Raw genomic sequence first — 22,291 nt, 5'->3', positions numbered from 1 at the left:
AGTGTTTGTTTTTTTAGTGTTGATTCTGGCTTTTAGCCTCTGATTTTAAACAGAGTTTTTAAAGTGTTCTTGGTGCTTGGCTTTTCCTCTTTTTCTTTACAGTCGGCCAACCACCGTCACACTGTGTGTTTTAATTTGTTTTGTCTGGTCTCTGTCAGAGTATTTCATGTCCTGTTTTGTCTGCTGTCTTTCCTGTTGTTCGTTTTTTATTCTCTTCGGGTGGTTTTAGTTTTTATGGAACAAGGGACCGATGACCATAGTAGTCTGGTCCCTTTAATCCCACAAACCAACCAACCAACCATCTTCCAAAGTGAGAGAATGTTCTGGTTAGAACCAGGAACAGTTTTGCCTGATGTATAAGTTACATAGTAGCTGGCATAGGTAGTGTTGCTGATATGGTGCATTGTTCCCTTGCATGTCAGCATGTATGCCAGGTAGTAAGATTTATGTACAGACAGGAGTGGAAAGTTTATAGTGATGACCATCATCTATTGGTGGTGCCATAAACACACCCAGAAGGCAACATTATGTAAGGAAGAGAACAAAACTAAGTAGTAGTAGTAGATCCAGTATGTTGCTAGCTCATACCAGAATAGTTTCTGTACCACGGGTTAACGATATATAGCCCTACTTTTTAGGATTATTGTCAGGCTTAAAAATGTGGACAGTATTCATGTGAGTGTTAGATCGCTGTGTACAATTTTATTTTTATATTTTCGCAGAATGAGTATATACAACATGTCTTATGCAGATTAACCTCAATATGTCTCCATCATATATACAGTATATTACTGAAATATTACAGTGGGAAATGTGCAGTAAATTTTCCATTTTGAATCACATGTAGGCCTAAGGTGTGTTGGAACAAGGAAAGTGGTAGTATTAACCTTGCTGTCCAAATATTTAATGAAGTGTTTGTGATTTAGTTCACTATCAGATGTCGTGTTTACTTGACAAGGTTTCTCAAACACAGGGGCAGTTCTTTAACATTGGTGTCACTAATTTTGTGTATTCAGATTCCTTTACATATGCACAACAGTTTCCCTGAGCTCTTGCAACAAGTCTTTCTTCTATTTGCCTTCTGTACTTCTGTTTATCTATGGTCGTCCAGTTTCAAATCACTTTGTAATGTTATTCCAAGATATTGAACCAGTTGGACAGGCTTTTCAGATATGTACCACCTCTCTCTCTCTCTCTCTCTCTCTCTCTCTCTCTCTCTCTCTCTCTTTCTTCATTTGTCAATTACTTTGAGTTTCTTACAAGAAGCGGCTTACTTAGTTTTACCTGTACAGTGTGTTATTTTATTCTTAAATTTCTCGCGAGTGTGTGTATTTACTAATCAGTTACACATTGCAACTGACCGAGCGAGGTGGCGCAGTGGCTTGCACACTGAACTTGCATTCGGGAGGATGATGGTTCAATCTCGCATCCGGCCATCCTGATTTAGGTTTTCCGTGATTTCCCTAGATCGCTCCTTGCAAATGCTGGGATGGTTCCTGTGAAAGGGCATGGCCAACTTCCTTCCCCATTCTTCCTTAATCCGATGAGACTGATGACCTCATTGTCTGGTCTTCTTCCCCACACAACCAACCAACCGCATTGCAACAACTGTGTATTGTATAGTTCCCCCATTTTTAGTATGGGTAGGTATTGTGATTGCTGTGTACAGATGCAAGCTGAGTTGGTGAGCCTTCACTCATAGCTCCAGGCAGTTGTTGCTGGCCTCATTCACAGAGCTTGAGGATGTTGCCAATGGGCATCATTGGGGGAGCAGGGCTTGGTCTGACAAGAATGAGGCTGCACTATGATTTTAAGGGTGATATGAGCTAAAGTGTTTCTGGACACATTCCACATAACATCTTTTCTTTCTTTGTGTGTGAGGAATGTTTCCTGAACGTTTGGCCTTACCTTTTTGTAACACCCTGTATACTTGCTGTGCCCGTATATATTTCCAACTAAAGTGACTTCTTGTTGATACACACATTGATGAACAAGAAGTTAGAAGCCATGGCAATGCTGTTACCCTCAGGGCTGACTACATTAATGTCTATTGCTTGGGGGTCCGAGGGTGTGGCTCACGTGGTTGGTGAACGATGTATCCCCACAGTTTGTCCTTTCATATGACTGTGCTGACAGAAAGATCAGTGCATGGGGCAGTCAGGCCAGTCATCTTGAACAAACGAGTGGAGCATGAAGGAAAGGGCTTGCTGAAAACAGCTTGTCTTGGACGTGTTTGTGATATGTTTGGCTTATGGGCATGCTGCGCCCCCGTGATTTCCACCTCCAAGGATGTGCCAGGTCCAGAGTGCTTGCCATTGTCCAAGTTCACAGCATCCACATCTGCCCTGTGCTCCAACTGGTGGGCTGCCGCATGAAAAACTTCAAACGATTGACGAATAGAATGGACCTCCACCAAGATGGGGTCTTCAAATTGTAGTGCCCATTGCCAGACTGAGCGGAACCTACGATCTCCCTGACGATAGTATCAGCTTAAGACTCCTTGTCCTGAGAGGCAACAAAGTGACACTTTTGGCTGAGATTTTGCAACTCTGCAGCCTGAGCATGATTCATTTAATGAGGATGCTTCCTGCACTAATAAAATTCCACCATCAAAGAAAAAACATGAGTACACCAGTGATAATATGAAATCACTAAGTGACAAGTTTTGTCAAATGAGAGGGAAGCAGGTTTCTGAAATGAGGCCAAGTTGCACAACAAGTGATGCATGTGGGCATAATCCACGACAGTAATGCTATCGGTGTCCATTACATTAAATGCAGCAAAGTGTTGGTGTAACACGTCATATGTGTTCCTGTCCTCTGTGGACTCACCTTAGGTGAGGAAGGGAGGTGATGGGCTGGCAATTGCTTTGCCAGCAGTCTGGTGAACACCCTGTCCAACATGGCTGTGTGTTCATACTGTCACAATTCTGAATGCCACTGGCTTTCCTGCTGCTGCTGCTGCTGCTGCTGCTGCTGCTGCTGCTGCTGCTGCTGCTGCTGCAACTGATGCTGCTGCTGCAACTGCAGTAAACTTTGAAGCACCACATCCAAGGATGCGCCTGTCATCATTGTCAAATCGACGAGAAACACACATGAAAGTCCAACAGCCCTGGTCATCACTTGTGGAGTAATTCCATATACGAATAAAAACATACACTAAGTTAAATTATTTTAATGTGAACTCAGTTCCAATATTCCATAGAAGTCCAGAGTACAATCTAGGATGAGTCGAAGAGACAAGTCACAAATCTCCCGAGAGCAGAGACCAAGTTACTTACAGAAATTACAATAATGAAATGTGAGAAAGTGCCCTCTGCTCTGGTGTAAATATGGAGTTAGCTTGTTGATTGGTGAGTTGAGATGGTGCTGACCACATGCGGCACATGCAGGCTCTGCTCTCCCTGATGCAGTCGCTGTCTTCTGATGTTCAGTCATGCAGCTGCCTGATGGCCAACCCCGGTTCACATGGTGCTTGCGCGGGTGAGTTGAATAGCAGTGGCTCATGACGGTGCCTCATGAGACGTTATGGCAGACTGGCAGTGGTGCCAAAATGAGATGGGTGATAACATGGTGGGTCACCACATTGTGGTTCCATTCAGGAGGCTATTGCACTCAGTGGCGGTTATATTAACTTGTAAATAATAGATTTCAGCTATCAGTTGTCCTTTTTAAATTTTATTGGCAGATCTAGATTTCAGCTAGAAACTAGCTATTCTCAATGCACTATCATTTTTGATCAATGCTTGTAATGCCTGTTGGTCGGGCTTCATCCACAGTTCATTGAATATGCAGTAAATATTTAGTGAGTGAGTGACATTGATTTCCTGATTTGTGTGTTACTTTCTACTTTTATTTGAAGCATGTAATTTTATTTACATCTTTAAATTTGTCAATATTTTGTGCTGCTGTTGTGGTTCTAAGTCTGAAGATGGGTTTGTTGGAGTTCTCCATGCTACGCTATCCTGTGCAAGCCTCTTTATCTCCAAATAAATTCTGCAACATCCATCCATTTGAAAATGCTTATTCTGTTCATCCCTTGGCCTGACCCTACAATTTCTGTCCCCCACACATCCCTCCAATACCAAATTGACAGTTCCCTGATGCTTCAGAATGTGTCATATCCCTGTGACGTCCTCTTTTAGTCAAGTTGTGCCATAAACTTCTTTTCCTTCCTCGATTCAGTACTACCTCATTAATTACATGATCTATCTACGTCATCTTCAGCTTCTTCTATAGCACCACATTTCATTTCCATGAAAGGCTACAATCGAAACAAGTATCTTCAAGAAAAGACTTCCTAAGACTTAAATTTATTTTCAGTCTTAATAAATTTATTTTTTCCAGAAACACTTTTCTGCTATATCCAGTTTTCAACTTATTCCTCTCTGCTTCAGCCGTCATAATTTAGTTTGCTGCCCAAGTAGGGAAACCCATCTGATACATTTAACATCAAATTTTCTAATCTAATTACCTCAGCACCATTTGATTTAGTTTTACTACATTTCATTACCCTTGTTTTACTTTTATTGATGATCATCTTATAATCTCATTTTGAGACACTATCTTTCATGTCATTTGCTGTGTCTGAGAGAATTACAAATTCTTTGGCAATCCTCACTTTTTATTTCATCTCCCTAAACTTTAAATCCTTCCAGATTTTTGCTGGTACCCTTTACTGCTTGCTTGTTGTACGAATTGAATAACCTCAGGGTTAGGCTGCACCTAGAGGGAACCCAAATGGAATGTGCAGACCGAGTGAGAAAATCACTGTTTTTGTGCATGGCGTGACCATTGGAGCATGTGGCTCCAGCAGAATGAGAGCTGCTGCTGCAGTGGGAGAAGGTGGAAGCTTGGATCTTTGTTTGTTTGTGTTTGTGTTTGTGTGTGTGTGTGTGTGTGTGTGTGTGTGTGTGTGAGAGAGTGTGTGTGTGTGTGTGTGTGTGTGTGTGATTTGAAGAAGTGGAGGATCATGTTGTAGACCCAAGTAGTAACATTCTTGTTGTTACGGTTCATGAACTTTGTTCGGGATGGCAGCAGCTGATATTTTACGACTTTGACATTTAGATGACAGTGGCAGTGCCAAACTCAATCCTTTCCTCATTTCATAATATAAGCGATAGTGTCATCGCAGTCATTTCTGATCTTGGGTTGAAAAATTGCTACAAGACTCAGTGAAAAAATGTTGGAATTTTCAGATGTCCCTCATATATACAAATTACTTCTCAGCCACTTTCCTTATGACAGCATAAGGTTTTCCAATGGAAAAGTAATTACAAAAGCACCAATCAAGAAACAACTATCATTAGATAATGCAGAAATTAAAATGTTCCCCAAACTGTCACAGTCTCCTCTCAGTGTTGGAAAAGTAGAGAGCGCCAACATTTACATCTGGCTCTGAAACTGTTTCCGAATACAACTGCTCAGGCAATTTGTTATCTGTTACCGGAAGAAGATGAAACAGCAGACTTCTTTCAACTTATTAATAACTCTTTTCACGTTGTGAATTATTGTAAATGGTTGGCAAAAAGACAATAGGGAGTGCTTGTGAAACTAACGAGCAGCTTCAGAAAACCATCCTCAACAAAACGTATTCTTATTGTGAAAAAATGCAGGTAGGCAATAGAAACTAACTACTGCCATTCCAAAAATGACCGTGAACTGAACATCAGTTAATTTTTTATTTGGCCTTCAGTCTAACCTTCTATCATAGCCTTTGAGTGTACTTATGGCTGAACCAGGATTGCCTCGAAAATTTGTTTTCTCAGGTTGAAGGTGTCGGTCAATTTTATCAACACCCTCCTCCAAAAGAAATGAAACATCGCCTGTGTTTGTTGCTTTCGGAAAAGAATGCCCATGACATTCCACTGTTGAGCACGTTATCTGTGAGACTGGAAGATGACCAACAATTCCTGTCATTGAATTCTCTTTCTGGAATTCTGCCTGATATGTCTGAAGCAATAGCCATGCCAGATGGGGAAGCAGAGATACAGAACATAAGTTTTGGCTGTGAGGCTGCTGTGTTGTCTGCTCTGAGATGATGTTCAGTGCTCAGCAGGAGGATTTAGATATCTGTCAACTTATATTCCACATCATGCTGCAAAATTTGAGCACACACTTGGGACATCATTGAATGAATTGCTTTGCCCTCTTACAATTCCTCTCAGGATTTTGATGGATAGAATTTCTATTAGGAGGAGATTTGTTAGTGCTGTGTAACAAGTGGGTGCAACAGATATCAGAATTTGAGCTCGTGTTCAACAAGGCAAACAGAACTGATGCTGTCAGAAGAGAAAAATACTTCTAAGAGATTAGCCAACATGATTTTGCAGAAATATCCTTAGGTAGCACCAGAGGTCGTTAAAATATCCTTATGCACCCTAATTGTTACTGTCACCTCTGTCTTTTCTGGTTTTTTCCCATCCTTTAATGAAGGTAATTCAAGTTACAATATAAGCATCTCTCTCCCTCTCCGTCTCCCTCTCCGTCTCCCTCTCCGTCTCCCTCTCCGTCTCCCTCTCCGTCTCCCTCTCCGTCTCCCTCTCCGTCTCCCTCTCCGTCTCCCTCTCCGTCTCCCTCTCCGTCTCCCTCTCCGTCTCCCTCTCCGTCTCCCTCTCCGTCTCCCTCTCCGTCTCCCTCTCCGTCTCCCTCTCCGTCTCCCTCTCCGTCTCCGTCTCACCCTCACCCTGCCCCTCACGCTTTTTAAAGTTATTCTATGCTATTCTTATGTTTTTAGGCCATACTTTGGGAAATGGTAACCTCAACTTTTCGATAAATCCTTTTTTTGTCCTAAATGATGATACTTTTTTGTTTTCAGTAAAATATGACCTCAGAGTTCAGTGTTTCTTGTATCATTACTTGATGTCTAATATTGTGTTTATATGTTTTTAAGTAATGCTGTAAATGTTTTATTTATTTACAGCTTATAGGGTGTCTATCAGTGCTACTCAGAGCCCAAGATGCTGCAGTGTGGACATATTCTTCAACATTGCAAGTTCTTGATTCTATCCTCACTTTCACAACTCATTCAAAACCAAAGGTATAAATATATATATGTTATGAATACTTTGTATGTAGAAACTGAAAAATGAGCTGAAATGAAGTTAAAAGTGCAATTAATGGCTATTTTTGTACAATTTGTGGTAGCAACATTTCCTTTTTTCTCCATTTTTAGAATTTTTTTTGTATCAGTGTGAAAATTTAGTTCTTTGTGAATGACCAACAGAAATATGTTTCATCATGTCAGCTGGTAATACATTGATTCCCTTAAAAGTAAGTAACTTGCACAGCTATAGATTCCTTGTTCTGGAAGAGAACTCATATTTTCAGTATTAATTTGTGAAATGTAATTTATCACAGATAAGCTTTGTTTTTTTAATCTCTCGAGCAGGTGTGCCTATGTTTAATGTGTGCCAACTATAAGTAACATTTTTTTGTACCATTTATTTTATTTATTTACACGTCAAGTTCTGTAGGACTAAATCTCCAAGGTCATGGAACGTGTCGGTACATGAAACTACAACATAAGAGTAATAGCAGATAAAAATAAAAAGTTTATGAACCGGAAAAAAGTCAATCCATAAGTTTAAGTAAACGCAATCAACATTGCAACAAGAATCAGCTTAATTTTTCAAGGTTCTTCTTGACAGAATAGAAGCAGCGACCCATGAGGAAACTCTTCAGTTTCGATTTGAAAGTGCATGGATTACTGCTAAGAGTTTTGAATTCAAGTGGTAGCTTATTGAAACTGGATGCAGCAGTATACTGCACACCTTTCTGCACAAGAGTTAAAGATGTCCGATCCAGATGCAGGTTTGATTTCTGCTAAGTATTAACTGAATGCAAACTGCGTATTCTTGGGTATAAGCTAATATTGATAACAATAAATGACAGTAAGGAATATATATATATTGAGAGACCAGTCTCAAAATACCCAGACTCACAAACAGGGGTGTGAACTTACACCATTTACTGCCTGAGCTGCCTGTTTCTGAGCCAAAAATATCTTTTTAGAATGGGATCAGTTACCCCAAAATTTAATACCATATGACATAAGCGAATGAAAATAAGCAAAAGAGACTAATTTTTGTGTCCAACAATCACTCACTTCAGATAACATTCGAACAGTAAAAATGACAGCATTAAGTCTTTGAACAAGTTCCTGAATGTGGGCTTTCCATGACAGTTTACTATCTATCTGAACACCTAGAAATTTGAACTGTTCAATTTCACTAATAATATGCCCATTCTGTGAAATTAAAATGTCATGTTTTGTTGAATTGTGTGTTGTAAACTGTAAAAACTGAGTCTTGCTGTGATTTAGCATTAGTTTATTTTCTACAAGCCATGAACTTTGGTCATGAAGTGCACTGTTTGAAGCCAAGCCAATGTTGCACACGACATGCCCTACTACCAAGCTAGTGTCATCAGCAAACAGAAATACTTTATAGTTATCCGTAATACAAGTGGGAATATCATTTATCCTAATAAGGAACAGGAGTTGCCCCAACACTGACCCCCCCCCCCCCCCCACTTGGCTGTACCCCAGTCAGACCCCACATCACAGCCATTCTCAACATTGTGAATAATGACCTTTTGCTGTCTGTTGCTAAAGTAAGAGGTGAACCAACTGTGGGCTATTTACATAGTTGTTTTACAGTTGTAAGCCTGCATTTATTCCTTCAATATTCCTTCACCTAACACAGTGATAAGCAGTGTTGCTATACGCCGAAGTGAACAAGCAGTAATATAAATCCACCAGGTAAGTCTCCCTTGATCTGGGGTTTTGGGCAACTTTTATGTAACACTTACTGTTTCCTAAACCTCACTAGCTGTCTTGTACAGTGGTCAAAATGCAACATATTGCCAAAAATTTAATACTGAATATTGTGATCCAGAAACGTGTTTTAATGTCGACACACTGTTTTGTTTGTAATGTAGGAGCAGCAGACTCAGTCCACATTTCCACTGGGGAGGGGGCAATATATACAGCTTGTGACAACCTTGTCACCTGTAAATGTTGCAGTACTCGTGCTAGTTGTCATTACAAGAGTTGCGTTGCTTCAAAATGGTTCGGACAACAATAAAATACGATCAGAGGCTCTGTATAGTCACTCTAACATATGAGGGAATGATACAGGTGGACATTGCAGAGAATGTCTCTGTGAGGCAAAGTGATGTCTCCAGAATCTGGCACAAGTTTCTAGCAATAGGATCAGTTGAGGATCGTCACAAAGGTGGTTTGTCCGTTTAGTCTTTGTATCAATCTGGGAAATGTCAGACACTGATGTAAGTGATCACAGAACAGAAATTCTTATATCTCTAGGGAAATTGTCTTCCTTCATTGCATTAGAGTTATGCAAAATATTTTAAATTACTGTGCCTGTGGGACATTAGGCAAGGAGTTCCATTTTTTAAGGAAACATTTATGTGTGAGGAAAGGAAGCTGCGCTAGTAATATGGTTATGATGGCATCAGGTAAAATCTTCATGCCAGCAAAACTGTACTGAAGCAACTTCTGAAGACTGTGGACAGAGACAGATTCTATTTTCAGTTTTTATTAGGTTGGTGCATAAGTACATAACATTTTTATTTTTCAGGCTGGTATTCTGGTTGTTACAGGTTTATGGATCGAGAGTCATTTTTTATTTGTAGTTCACTGTTGCTATTTGAGTTTACATGTTGTCATTTTGTCATTTGTAGATAGTGAGTGGAGCTGTGTAAACTAGAAAATGGAGTGCAAAGTGAAGGAATCTGAATATTTCTGACATAGTCTTTGTTTTGAGCTGAGTTGAGGGTGGCAACAGTGCAGGCAGCCAGAAAGATTGGTGGATAGGGGGATAAGCCTGTTGGACAGAGCACTGCAAGAAAATGTTTTTCTCATTCTAAACATGATTGTTTTGACATTCGTTACTCTCCATGTTCAAGAAGACCTTCTCGGTTTGATGAAGATTGTTTAAACACATTAGTACAGAATGATCAATGTCAGTGCACTCAAAAAATGACAGATGTGATGATTTATGATCATTCCACTACCGTGCAACATTTGCAAGCAATGGGGAAGGTTCAAAAATCGAGTGTATGCTCTAAGCCAAAACCACAGAAATCGATGGGTGGTTATATGTGCATCTCTGCTTGTTCGTTGTCATTTGGCTCTTGAACAACACTGACCATTCCGAACTTGTATCATTACTAGTGACAAGAAATGGTGTCTTTATGCTAACATAAGGAAAAGAAAGTAATGATTTAGCCTAAACAAAGCAGCAACTCCCTGTACAAGGACCTGCGTGCATCCACAAAATATATGTTGTGTGTCTGGTGGAATAGTGATAGTGCAGTGTACCATGTATTGTTTCCCCGAGGCGTAACAGTCACCACTGACATTTATTACCAGCAACTGAGATGAGATGTCTTGCAGACACAATCCAAGAATGACATCCAAAAAGACTGCATGAAGTGGTGCTACTCCACGATAACATCCACCTGCAATCTGCTAGACTGGCAAACACTATATAGGAATTCGGTTGGGAAGTCATTCTTTACCCAACTTATTCACCTGATATAATGCCCTCAGAGTTTCAGCTTTCCTGTTCTCTATTGAACAACTTTCAAGAAACTTCCATTCTGCATGAAAATGTGCTCTGAACATGGCTTGCCTCAAAATTATGTGATTTCTACAGCTGCAGACAGACTTTTGTAAATAGTGAAGGAGAATGTCTCTGTTATGTGAATTTGTTGTGTTTATTAAACTTGCAGAATATTACTATGAACTTGTGCACCAACCCAATACATTGACTTACTATAAAAACTAAAACCAGAAAAAATGATGGTTCATAAACCAAAAAATTTGAAGATAGTTAATGTTTTGTAAGATCTGTTGGTGAAATGATGCCTATGAGGTTGTCAGACTACCAGTCTGAATGTGTATTTTTCAGTCCATAGGTGGCCCTAGGTTTTACCATGCAGTTTCCATAACTTCTATTGTGTGACAATATTTTGGTCTATTTAGGGAAAATTTGGTCTCTACATTTAGGTAAATGTCCCTCTATAATTTGCTCAATGGTTTGTTCAACTGAGTTTCCTTCCTTCCTTGCTTCCATAATTGGCCGGGCAAGCCACACCTTCACCAGTGGGACCATGTCTATGTAAAGCTGTGTGATGATCATATCAGCTTTTAGTGTTGACTGCAGCTTTGTTTTTACATATTATTAGTAAATAAAACAAAGCAGATCTATGCTGTATGTTTGCTTGGGAAAATCTTTCCAGACTTGCAGAAACCAATTAAGTCAGAAAGTAGTAAAGAGGATGCTTTCAAATTTTATGATCTTTATTATAATGCACCGATTTCTTCCCCAGAACATCTTGTAAGTCAAATATGGAATCCCAATAAAGAGCCCATGCAAAAGAATTACTAAAGAATTTGATACCAGATTGCTGTTTTGACCTTCAGATGAACTGTCTTGAAATATTTGTGTTCGTATTTAAATATATATTTGTTTGTGGTAAACAGTCAACTTATTAATAAATATTTATAGCAATAGCAAATAGTGCACACACTAGGTTCTGCTTAATGTCCAGTGTAATTGATTACATACATGAGTTGTATCTCTGAAACCATAGCTACTGGTATTTTGCTGATTATTGTAGCAATAGACTAATATCAGACTTGTCTTCTGTACCACACATTTATTGGTGAGTATTGGTTAATGTTTCTTGACAATATCTGCATGCCTGTTGTAGGTTCGCAAGGCAGCACAACATGCTGTCTGTGCAGTACTGAGGGGTAGCAGCATAATGCTGGATGGAGCCCCTACTCCACCGCCAGCTCATCACCCTGCAGCAAAGCATGTTGCCAAGTTCTGCAACACACAGATGGAGACAAGTGGTTCTCTCGGAGGCTCCACGACAACACTACATGTTCTTAATCTCCTCAAGGATATAATTTTTGCATTTCCGAAGGCTCAGGTCAAGGTTAGAGACTTGAATTGCCATTGAATTTTGCCGGGTTTTGTTTTTCTTATTACCAAGTGCGTGTATATATCATATCATCGTCATTTTATTCCCATTCTCTTGTCATTGTGCCATATGTCTCCAGTATTGCAGTTGATGTCAATATAAACAAGGTGGCAATGGTGGACTCCACTTGGAAGACAAATTAGCAAAATTTTAGGATTAAACATTTGCTTCATTTATTGTAACCTGGCTTTCTGCCATGTGTGTATTTTTGTGATGTTCTCATGTAAATTGAATCATTCTAAGGCATTACTATAATAAGGCAATACTATAATTGTTAGCTTATATAGATCACCAGGAGGAGATGTAAATACATTTTTCGAAAGATTTGAGCTGCTTATGAGGAAAATACTAAAATCTAAAATAAAACTGATTATCTGTGGCAATTTCAACATTGAAATGGCCAACATTGATGAACATGTTACTAAAACATTTTTTAATATCTTAAGATCACTAAATTTACAATATACAAATTACACACCAACACGGGATAATGGGTGCTTAGATAATATTATAGTAAATTTTTCTAGAGATATGTATGACGTCAGACTTGCCAGTGCCTAGCTGATCATGAACCATTTATTCTACATCTACATCTACATCTACATCTACATGACAACACTGCAATTCACATTTAAGTGCTTGGCAGAGGGTTCATCGAACCACAATCATACTATCTCTACTATTCCACTCCCGAACAGCGAGCGGGAAAAACAAACACCTAAACCTTTCTGTTCGAGCTCTGATTTCTCTTATTCTATTTTGATGATCATTCCTACCTATGTAGGTTGGGCTCAACAAAATATTTTCGCATTCAGAAGAGAAAGTTGATGACTGAAATTTCGTAAAAAGGTCTCGCCGCGACGAAAAACGTCTTTGCTGTAATGACTTCCATCCCAACTCGTGTATCATATCTGCCACACTTTCTCGCCTATAACGTGATAATACAAAACGAGCTGCCCTTTTTTTTTGCACCCTTTCTGCTTTGATCAGTTGCCTAAATCAGACAAATTGGTCAGAATCAAGTCTAATACCACATGGGTAAGATGACAGAAAGATGAATAAATTAATTTATGTATTGACAGATTATCTGATGCTAACTGAGACTTTGTATACAACACACAACCTGAGAAGGGTGCTGGTGAAATGGTGTTAAACAACTTCCTGAAAATACTCACATAGTTACGGTACTCCTGCTCTCCATTAATCTAAAGTAGCCCTAAGCATAAACAGAAAAACAAACAGCTAAAATGGTATACAGATGAGCTAGCTCTCACTAGGGAGTAGATGCTCAGACTGCACAGAATATATAAAAATTCTTGTAAACAAGGACCTGAGCTAGATAATACTTCTTATAGAGCTTATCTAAAATGTAAAAACATCTACAAAGACAAACTGTCCTTGGCCAAAAAACAGGCATGTGAACATTACATTGAAAGTGCTCACAACAAATGTAAAGCAGCATGGGATATCATCAACCAATATAATTCACAAACCCATACACAAGATGCAATGCTGGTCCCAGAAGAAGTAAATAATTACTTCTTAACCTCAAAGAGTGAGCTGAAAAACAAAACCAAGCAAAATGGCACTTGTGCACTAGATCTTCTTGGTGATGTGTCCCATAGGAGGTATACTTTCCACTGGAATGTTGTCACCCCAGAGGATATTATAAAAGCTGTGGCAAGGTTCACCAATTCCAAAAGTATGGACTGTTATTGATTTTCTAACTATGCAATGAAAAAAAAATAATACACCTTATCTGTCAACCTCTTTCTTTCATTTTTAATATGTGTTTAGAATCTGGAATTTTCCCAGATGCACTCAAAACTGCTAAAGTGATACCAGTCTTTAAAAAGGGAGATAAGCATCTGCCCCAAAACTATCGACCAGTTTCTGTTGTCCCAATTTTATCAAGTTTTTGAATAGCTAATGTACAGTCAACTAAATAACTAATTTGAAAAGCATGATCTCCTCTCCAACAGACAGTTTGCATATCAACATGGTAAAAATACCACTACTCCTGTCACTGAAGTTGTTAACCAGATGTTAACTGCATTCAAAAATAAGGATCTAGTATCAGTTGTACTGTGTAATCTTAGCAAAGCCTTCGACTGCATACCATCTAACACCTACTTGCAAAACTTGATATTTATGGCATACACAAACCATCTTTAGATGTAATCGGATCATACTTAAGTAACAGGAGACAGTTTGTATCAATTAAAAATAGATGTTCCTCACTGAAGGAAGTTCAGACTGGAGTGCCTCAGGGCTCGGTCCTAGGTTCTTTTCTGTTCATCATTGCAATTAATGATTTACTTTACCATGTAGGAGCAAATTCAATTGTGTGCTATGCAGATGACACAACATTGCTCAGCACACACTATGACACAACAGAACTGCATCAGACAACGCAGGAAAAACTAGACCTAGTAATTAATTGGTTTTCTTCTAATGAACTGTGTGTAATCCTGATAAAACACAAGAACTAATTCTGGGTTTAACGACAGCTGTTAAAAGCAAATCAGTAAAATTGTTAGGATTCCAAATTGATTCAAAATTAAACTGGGAGGAACACATTAGCCATATCTGCAAGAGAATAGCAAGAGTGTGTTATCTCATCTGGAGACTGACAGATGTAGTCACTGATGAGTATCTAAAGGTGGTAATTTTGGCCTGTTCCAATCACACATTTCCTACGGCATATTGTTACGCGGACATTCTTGCTTTGTCAGTGAAATTCTGAAAATTTAAAAAAGAAGTAATCAGTATAATGAACAAAGTTAAGCCCTAGGAACACTGCCGCCCCCTCTTTATCAAGCACATGATATTAACTGCTGTGAATCTATACATTTACACAGCACTACTTTATGTCAAAAGCAACTTAAATGAGTTCAAGACCAGAGAGAACATAAGTCCTCACTACACCAGAGGCAAACTGGACATTGACATACCAATACACAGACTCACAGAGACTTTCTCAGATGGGTCTACTGTGCAACACAAAACAAGGACTACGTAAACCTCTGTTTCCATGAGGAAGATTTTGAAGTGGAAGCAGAGTGGCCCTTTTTTGCCACAGCACATGGAAAAGGGGCTTGTGACAGTGTTGGAGCATCTGTAAAGAGACTGGCAGCTTGCACTAGTTTGCAAAGGCCCAATGAAAACAAAGTACAAACCCCATTGCAACTTTTTGAATGGGCAGTAGAAAACATTACCAATGTAGAGTTCATATTCAGCTGAAGAAGACTATGTTGAATCAGAATGTTTCTTGAAAAATCACTTTGAACAAACATTGTTTACCGAAGGAACACATCAGTACTGTTGGTACACACTAGTGAAATCAAGGAATCGACACAGTAAAACTTCTGCTCACACACATTTATTTCCACAACGTCCAATTTCAGTGAAGAACTTATATATCCGCTGCAGAGGGCAGCTCAACCTACAGTATAAACACAACAACAACAGATGGCGTAAGAGTCTTTATTCCCTGACACCCTCCCCACCCTGGTCCATCTCGGGAGGGATGACCAGCTGGTCCGGCCGGCAGATCTTCATACCATCTGGCTGGTGGAGGACGATGCACCATGTTTTATTGTTTCTACTGTGCCACACTTCTTCCACCACAGTCCTCTTCGACAAGTGCTGTGGTTTGCAGAACAACCTTTCCAATTCTCAGCTTCCTTTGTGAAAGGTATCCCTTCACCTCATGGTATTGTCTTGGCAGCAAGAGGTATTTGGTCTTCCACCTACGCCAAATGTTCTCATTGACCTTTTGTCTGTCGGAACTCCTCAGCAAGGTCACTTCTAGTTGCTGGCTTTGGCCCAAATGGAATTGTTACTAATTTTCCATTGTTTAGAAAGTGGGCTGGCATCAATGCAGTATCGCTCTTTCCTTGAGTGATGGGTTGTGATGCTGATCAAGGTTGTGTTCAAACTCTCTTCATCCACGTGGGGGAGACCAAGAACTTTTCTCAAGCAGCATTTGACAGAGTCTGTCATGCATTCCTACCAGCCTCCCCATCAAGCCACACTTGGTGGTACGAATTTCCAAGTGATTCCATGGTGGGCACAGTAGAGCTGTATGTCAGTATGACGCATGGTTTTGGAAAGCTCTGACAGTCTGAGTTGGCTGCATGGAATATTGTAGCATTGTCCGAGTAGACAGTGACTGGTAGGCTCTTATGTCCTGCAAAGTGTTGCATGGCCATCAAAAATCAGTCGCCAAGTTCAATGTGAATGGCCCATCTTGTGGCACATGTGAATAGGATAAGTAGGACTTCTTTGTTTGGTGTCCAGATTTGAGATATAATGGTCCCGCAAAATCGATGCCTGTTACTGCAAATGTTCTCGAAGACTGAACTCTGTATAGTGGTAGTGGAGCCTCCATCTCTTCATACCGGTGACTGTATTTATGGTAGGCAAGAATGAAGAACTCTCCAAACAGCTTGTCATCCTCACAGAATCCAAAATTCTTCTCTCAGTTTCCCTAACATAATCCGTTCACCGAGATGATACAGTCTTTCATGTGTGTGTTTCTGAGGAGAAGCTCAGTGAAATGGTGACATCCATCCAATATAATTGGATACTTCTCTCAGTGTGACAGTGCAGCATGTTGCAGCCTACCACCATGTCGAAGGATGCCATCATATATAAAGGGATAGTATCGAGTGATCTTTGATTCCTTGGGCAATTTTTCTCCCTTATGCTGTGCAGACAGTTCAGCAGTGAATAGTTTCTCTTGAACTTTTATGATCCAGTAGGTGTGTGCATTTTGTAATTCCAAAGCATTGAAACTGCCAGAGATTCTATTTTTATTTCTTGTTGTGCTGATAAATCGAAATACAAAGGCAGTTACATGCAGTACTCGCCAATATGAACTAAACCCTGCTGTGTCCAGTAGTGGTTCAGTGGTGGTGATCAGGGTGATATTTGCTCCCATTTTGGCTCGTGGCATTGATGGAAGTGGGGCTGGGCTGTCCAGTGGCCAGAACTGCTTGTCTTCTGAAAGCCATGGTGGACCACACCACCAGATATCAAGAGAGTGACCAGCAATTTGTTTGTAATTCCCACGTGAGATGATCTGCAGTATTTTGGCTTCCCAGACAGTGTCTCCATTGGCTCTGTGTGGTTTGTGTCAATATCTCTGTCACTCAATTACAAATAAAGGTTTTCCATTTGTTTCAGGGTGTGTACGACCCGGGACAATCGGGAGATCCAGGAAAAACCCGGGAAGTTTTTAGAATTCCCGGAATTTTTCATTGTTTTAGTTTTCAGTTAAATTTTTATAATTTTGACTGGTAAGAACTGATAATCTACCAAAGGATATTACTGTATCCCCGTACTGCAGAATAATATATCAGAAACATAAACGAGAGAAAAAACAAAAATAACTCAAATTGCAGAGGAAATGTGCCATGTACAACAAGGACACACGGTGTTCATGCAAGCGTCTGCCAACAGCAAAATGTGTCAAAGGCTTTAGGAAGATTATGCAATTCTTCATAACAACAAATTGCCTCTGATGAGTGTGAAGTCACTACTGTTTACATTAGATTCGTTTTAGCAGTTACGAGCAGGCTCATGTGCAAGCGCAGTTGAGTCACATTTGAGTAGTAGATTCTCCGGCTTATGGCTACAGGAATGTGGCTGTTGGCTGTGCGAGCAGTCGCAGCCAACAGCTAGATGCTACCGGGAAAAGGGGGTGCCAAATTCATATTCTTGTGGGGGAAAAAAACTTATTTCACAAAGCACCTAGCATCCATAGACATTTGTCTATTGATTAATCATGATTTTGAAATGCATCCCTGTAGGTTTTTGAACATTTTTCAACACATTTTAAGTTGATTTCTGAACGAATCAAAAGTTGATTTTTGAATGCATGCATAGTGTATGTGATGTCTCTGTCAGGAGAATCCTCGTGGCATCTAGAAATAAAGTTTCCATAGACAAAAGAGGACGGGGCTATACAAGCTGAGAGGAGTAAAGCCGAATGGACGAACTCCAATCGCTGTCTGATTATGTGGTTAATTGGGCTTGCAAATGTTCAACGTTGCTATAATTACTGGTGAAATCCATAGAGTCAGACTACCAGGGTGGAAATAAACAACTAACAGGAATAACAGGTGAGAGAGATTACATATTATCTTCTTGGTGTATCCAAGAAAATGAAATTTTGACAGAAAATTTTTGGCCAGATCGCTACACTAGTAAGAACCAGTTGTACAGTCCCCGGCTAGAAAATGCTTAAGTTACGTTCTGGAAATAACGCGGAAAACGTGTTGTACGAATATATAACAATGCCTAACCAGAGAATAATCATGGGATAACTAAACCTGTGATTCTGGCAGGGTTTGTGAAGTTAATCGGTGAACAAATTTTGACAATGGCAGGAATAGCTACAGAATTTATGATAACAAGATTGTTTGTTAGAACAAGGAAGGGAAGAAACAGAGACATCACACAAAGTGTGGAAGAATAAGATGATTACAAATTCATATAAAATTTTGTAATACTACTTTTCGATCTCGTGCTTGAGAAACTGGTGTGTATGAATGAAATGTGAAACTATTTCCTAACATAAAGCTTATTGCTAGTAGTAGGCCTTATATGCATCTGATGATATTGGTACTTCGTGAATTATATTTTGTCGTGTTATAAAAATGACCATTTGTGCCAAAACAGTCTTGTTTATTTGGTGTGTGTTACAAAATTTCTTCAATATTAGAAAGGCCTATTTTGTTTTATCTAGTAGACAGTGACTAAATAGATTTAATCAAATTGAGAAACCTCACTAATCTTGGGTATTATTTGTATTAACAGCTTTTTCAGTATTAGATAACGACATTTTGATTTTTCATGTAGCAAAAGTCTGACGAACTTTGATGAGGTAATAGATTCTTTTGCAGAAAGGAAAGCAACAAGAAATAAATGTGGTGCAAGAAGAAAGCTGTAGCAAGATTGGTCTAATAAGTCACGGCTGCAAAATACTAATGCGAATTCTTTACAGGCAAATGGAAAAACTGGTAGAAGCCGACCTCAGGGAAGATCAATTTGGATTTTGTAGAAATGTGGGAATGCTTGAGGCAATACTGACCCGACGACTTATCTTAGAAGCTAGATTAAGAAAAGGCAAACCTACATTTCTAGCATTTGTAGACTTAGAGAAAGCTGTGGACAATGTTGACTGGAATACTCTCTTTCAAATTCGGAAGATGGCAGGGGTAAAATACAGGGAGCGAAAGGCTATTTACAATTTGTACAGAAACCAGATGGCAGTTATACGAGTCGAAGGACATGAAAGGGAAGCAGTGGTTTGGAAGGGAGTGAGACAGGGTTGTAGCCTCTCCCCGATGTTAATGAATCTGTATGTTGAGCAAGCAGTAAAGGAAACAAAAGAAAAATTCGGAGTAGGAATTAAGATCCATGGAAGAGAAATAAAAACTTTGAGGAGGTTCACCGATGACATTGTAATTCTGTCAGAGACAGCAAAGAACCTGGAAGAGCAGCTGAACAGAATGGACAGTGTCTTGAAACGAGGATATAAGATGAACATCAACAAAAGCAAAACGAGGATAATGGAATGTAGTCGAAGTAAGTCAAGTGATGCTGAGGGTATTAGAGTAGGAAATGAGACACTTAAAGTAGTAAATGAGTTTTCCTTCTCTGTGTGATGAGTAGCAATCAGTCCTTTTCAGTTGCTGTTATTCCATCCTGGACTTTCCATTGTGTGATACTTACTGTTAACATCTTTTGGGTAATAATATGGAATTTTTGTTTTTGGCCATCATTAGGGAGGGAGATAAGGAAAGGAAGGAACAAACTTTATTGTCTGTAATAAATCATACAATCTCCGTTGATCTTTATTTTACAATTACCATTGCCGACTTTGGCCCATATAAACAGGTCATCAGCATTTAACTTCTTCCTTCTCGTAGTCAAAACAAATGGCATGCTTGGAACAAGAGTACCATAAGGCTGTTTAGCCAAGAGCCCTGTAGTCTCAGCAATACTCCATGTCTTCCAAGCCAAAATGTTAGCATCAGGAAATGCTTCAAGGCCACCATAATCTGCCTGATTGCCCCATACAACAGCAAGTGTCAGCCAGGTACTACCTCCAAACACTGCTTGTACATCACAGGTGAAGTTCAGATGGAGTCCATGAAAAACATTAGGGCCTCCAATCAATTGCTGTTTATTAAACTGTCCAGCCAAGTCATGATCTCTAGTATTACTAGGCCCGTGTTGCACTATAATTCACTTCCGGTAGCGGCAGTCGGCTGAGAAGGCATTAAACAGGCTTATAGATAAGTAAAAAAAAAAACTGTGCACTTGCACTGAAATCATACAAATTCATTTTAATAAGGAGTATTTCATCTTTTTCCACTTCTCACCATACCAGCAGCATAACTTGCTTGCCAAATATTTCCTATTAGAGTGTCTTGCTGCAACACTGCATGAATTTCAGGATGCCATCTGATGTAATGTCCATCAGGTGGTGTTAACTATTTCACATATATTGATATTACCTTGACAGCTAAAAAAAATACCAGACGAGATTCGTTTCTAGGCTACCATAACGGAAATACAAAACACAGCATTTAAATTTATAGAAATCACCTACTTAATTACTTTGTTGCAGCATTAATGGCCTGCTTAATTTATGCGATTAGGTTGAGTTTGAAGTGAATAGAATGATGTGGTAAATTTAGACTGGCAAGCCAGTAAACAGTTTTGGAAGAATATTCAGCTACATTTTCACAATTAAGGGTTGCAAATAATACTGTAAAAAGTCTTACTTGTGCAGTTCCCTGTGAACTCCATGTACAACATATGTCTCCTTTATTCTGCAACCACATCCATTTTTTATTTGTTTTAGTTTTTTATGCTCTATAATTGGTAATACCTAAAATTATTATTATTATTAACAATTATTCAAAAACTGTTTCAGACGGTGTGCGAGACTGTTCTGAAAATAATGACACTTGGAGATACTCGTATAATTTCTTGTGGGCTGCAAGCTTTGCATGGTCTTTTCATTTCCCGTCCATCATCTAAAACACTACCTGGAGAGCTCAACGCACAACTGGTCACAGCACTTTTTGACTATCAACCTGCTGCCAGCGATACAAGTCCTACTCTCGCTTGGTTGTTAGTCATGCAGGAAGCGCACATAAATTTGGCAAAGTGAGTGCTCTTTTTCAGATTGATGTGTAATGTTTAACATTTTGCTTCCAGGTTAGATTATCTCTGTAGTTAAATGTAATTGTTATCTGTGTATTCTTCCTATTTTTCTTTTCTGTGATATGAATCAGTAAAGCATTCTGCAAATGCATGTTTTCTGTTTGAACTTACAGGTCTTTAAATAAGTCTGTAATGAAACTGCTGCCTTTTCGTCAATGTGTTCCCTGAAGCTGACTCAGCTGACAGTGTATTGATCCAGTAGTTATGTCCATATATTTTTCTGTTGCTGGGATTTCTGTACCAGGTCAGCCTTCAGAAATGTTCTTCATAGTGAGAGCCATAACTTCCAGTTTCCTGTGTTTCCTCCTTCAGTTCCTAACTACATATAACCCCTTCTACAATTGTGGAATTAGGTACTCTAGGAGAAAAGATAATTTTCCTAAGATTTGCATACACCATCTTCACATGACTTTTTCTCACAGAGGTACCATCTTGTCCTGTAATATCATGACTAAATATTTTGGATTTATGAACTGGATAGATAATCCTTGCCAGGCTGAAGCTATAAGTTGAGTTTTCCGTGTGTATGGCAAACAGGTTTAATCTGTCAGCCGAGTTACATTAATAATGATGAAATATTGAACATACCACTTACAATAAATTATCTCTGTAATTAATACTTCCTGTGTTCTTTTCACGTATAACTTTTGGTAAATAATGTGGGAGAAAGATGATAACTTATCAAGTAGTAGAGGCCTTGTGTCATCAACAGTCACATAACAATGAATCCTTTTTTGAGCTGCAGTACACAATCATCTGTACAGCTACAGCGAGCATAGTTGTGCGTGTGGGTGTGTGCACTGTTGACCAAAAAAAGAAGTTGTCTGAAAGCTACTGAGTTTTCAGTCTAGTTTATGTGCTTGTCAACAAATCAGTGCAAATGAGAGTTGGGTTTGCTCCTAAGTTATTCACATTCTACCAGGACTTCCCATTACAATATTTCAGCGACTTAAAATTGTGTACAGTATCAAGGCAGTAACTTTCCAAGTAGATCATAGTGTAAAACCAACTTTTCGTTTGAGTAATTTTTG

The 22,291-nt window shown here is 39.2% G+C and overlaps 1 protein-coding gene across 1 annotated transcript in view; it reads left to right on the top strand.

The window, feature by feature from the left end:
• Window positions 1–22,291, top strand: part of LOC126355732 (RRP12-like protein) — a 157,211-nt gene that overhangs the window by 45,665 nt on the left and 89,255 nt on the right. Inside the window, exons 5-7 of the mRNA XM_050006101.1 lie at window positions 6,922–7,038; window positions 11,739–11,969; window positions 20,968–21,203. Of these exons, the coding sequence (XP_049862058.1) occupies window positions 6,922–7,038; window positions 11,739–11,969; window positions 20,968–21,203 (584 nt within the window). The remainder of the gene's footprint in view (window positions 1–6,921; window positions 7,039–11,738; window positions 11,970–20,967; window positions 21,204–22,291) is intronic.

Source organism: Schistocerca gregaria, chromosome 3 (assembly GCF_023897955.1).
Source record: "Schistocerca gregaria isolate iqSchGreg1 chromosome 3, iqSchGreg1.2, whole genome shotgun sequence".
In the NCBI taxonomy this organism is placed as follows: domain Eukaryota; kingdom Metazoa; phylum Arthropoda; class Insecta; order Orthoptera; family Acrididae; genus Schistocerca; species Schistocerca gregaria.
The sequence above is the reverse complement of the archived record's forward strand: the minus strand, read 5'-3'. Positions and strand labels throughout refer to the sequence as shown.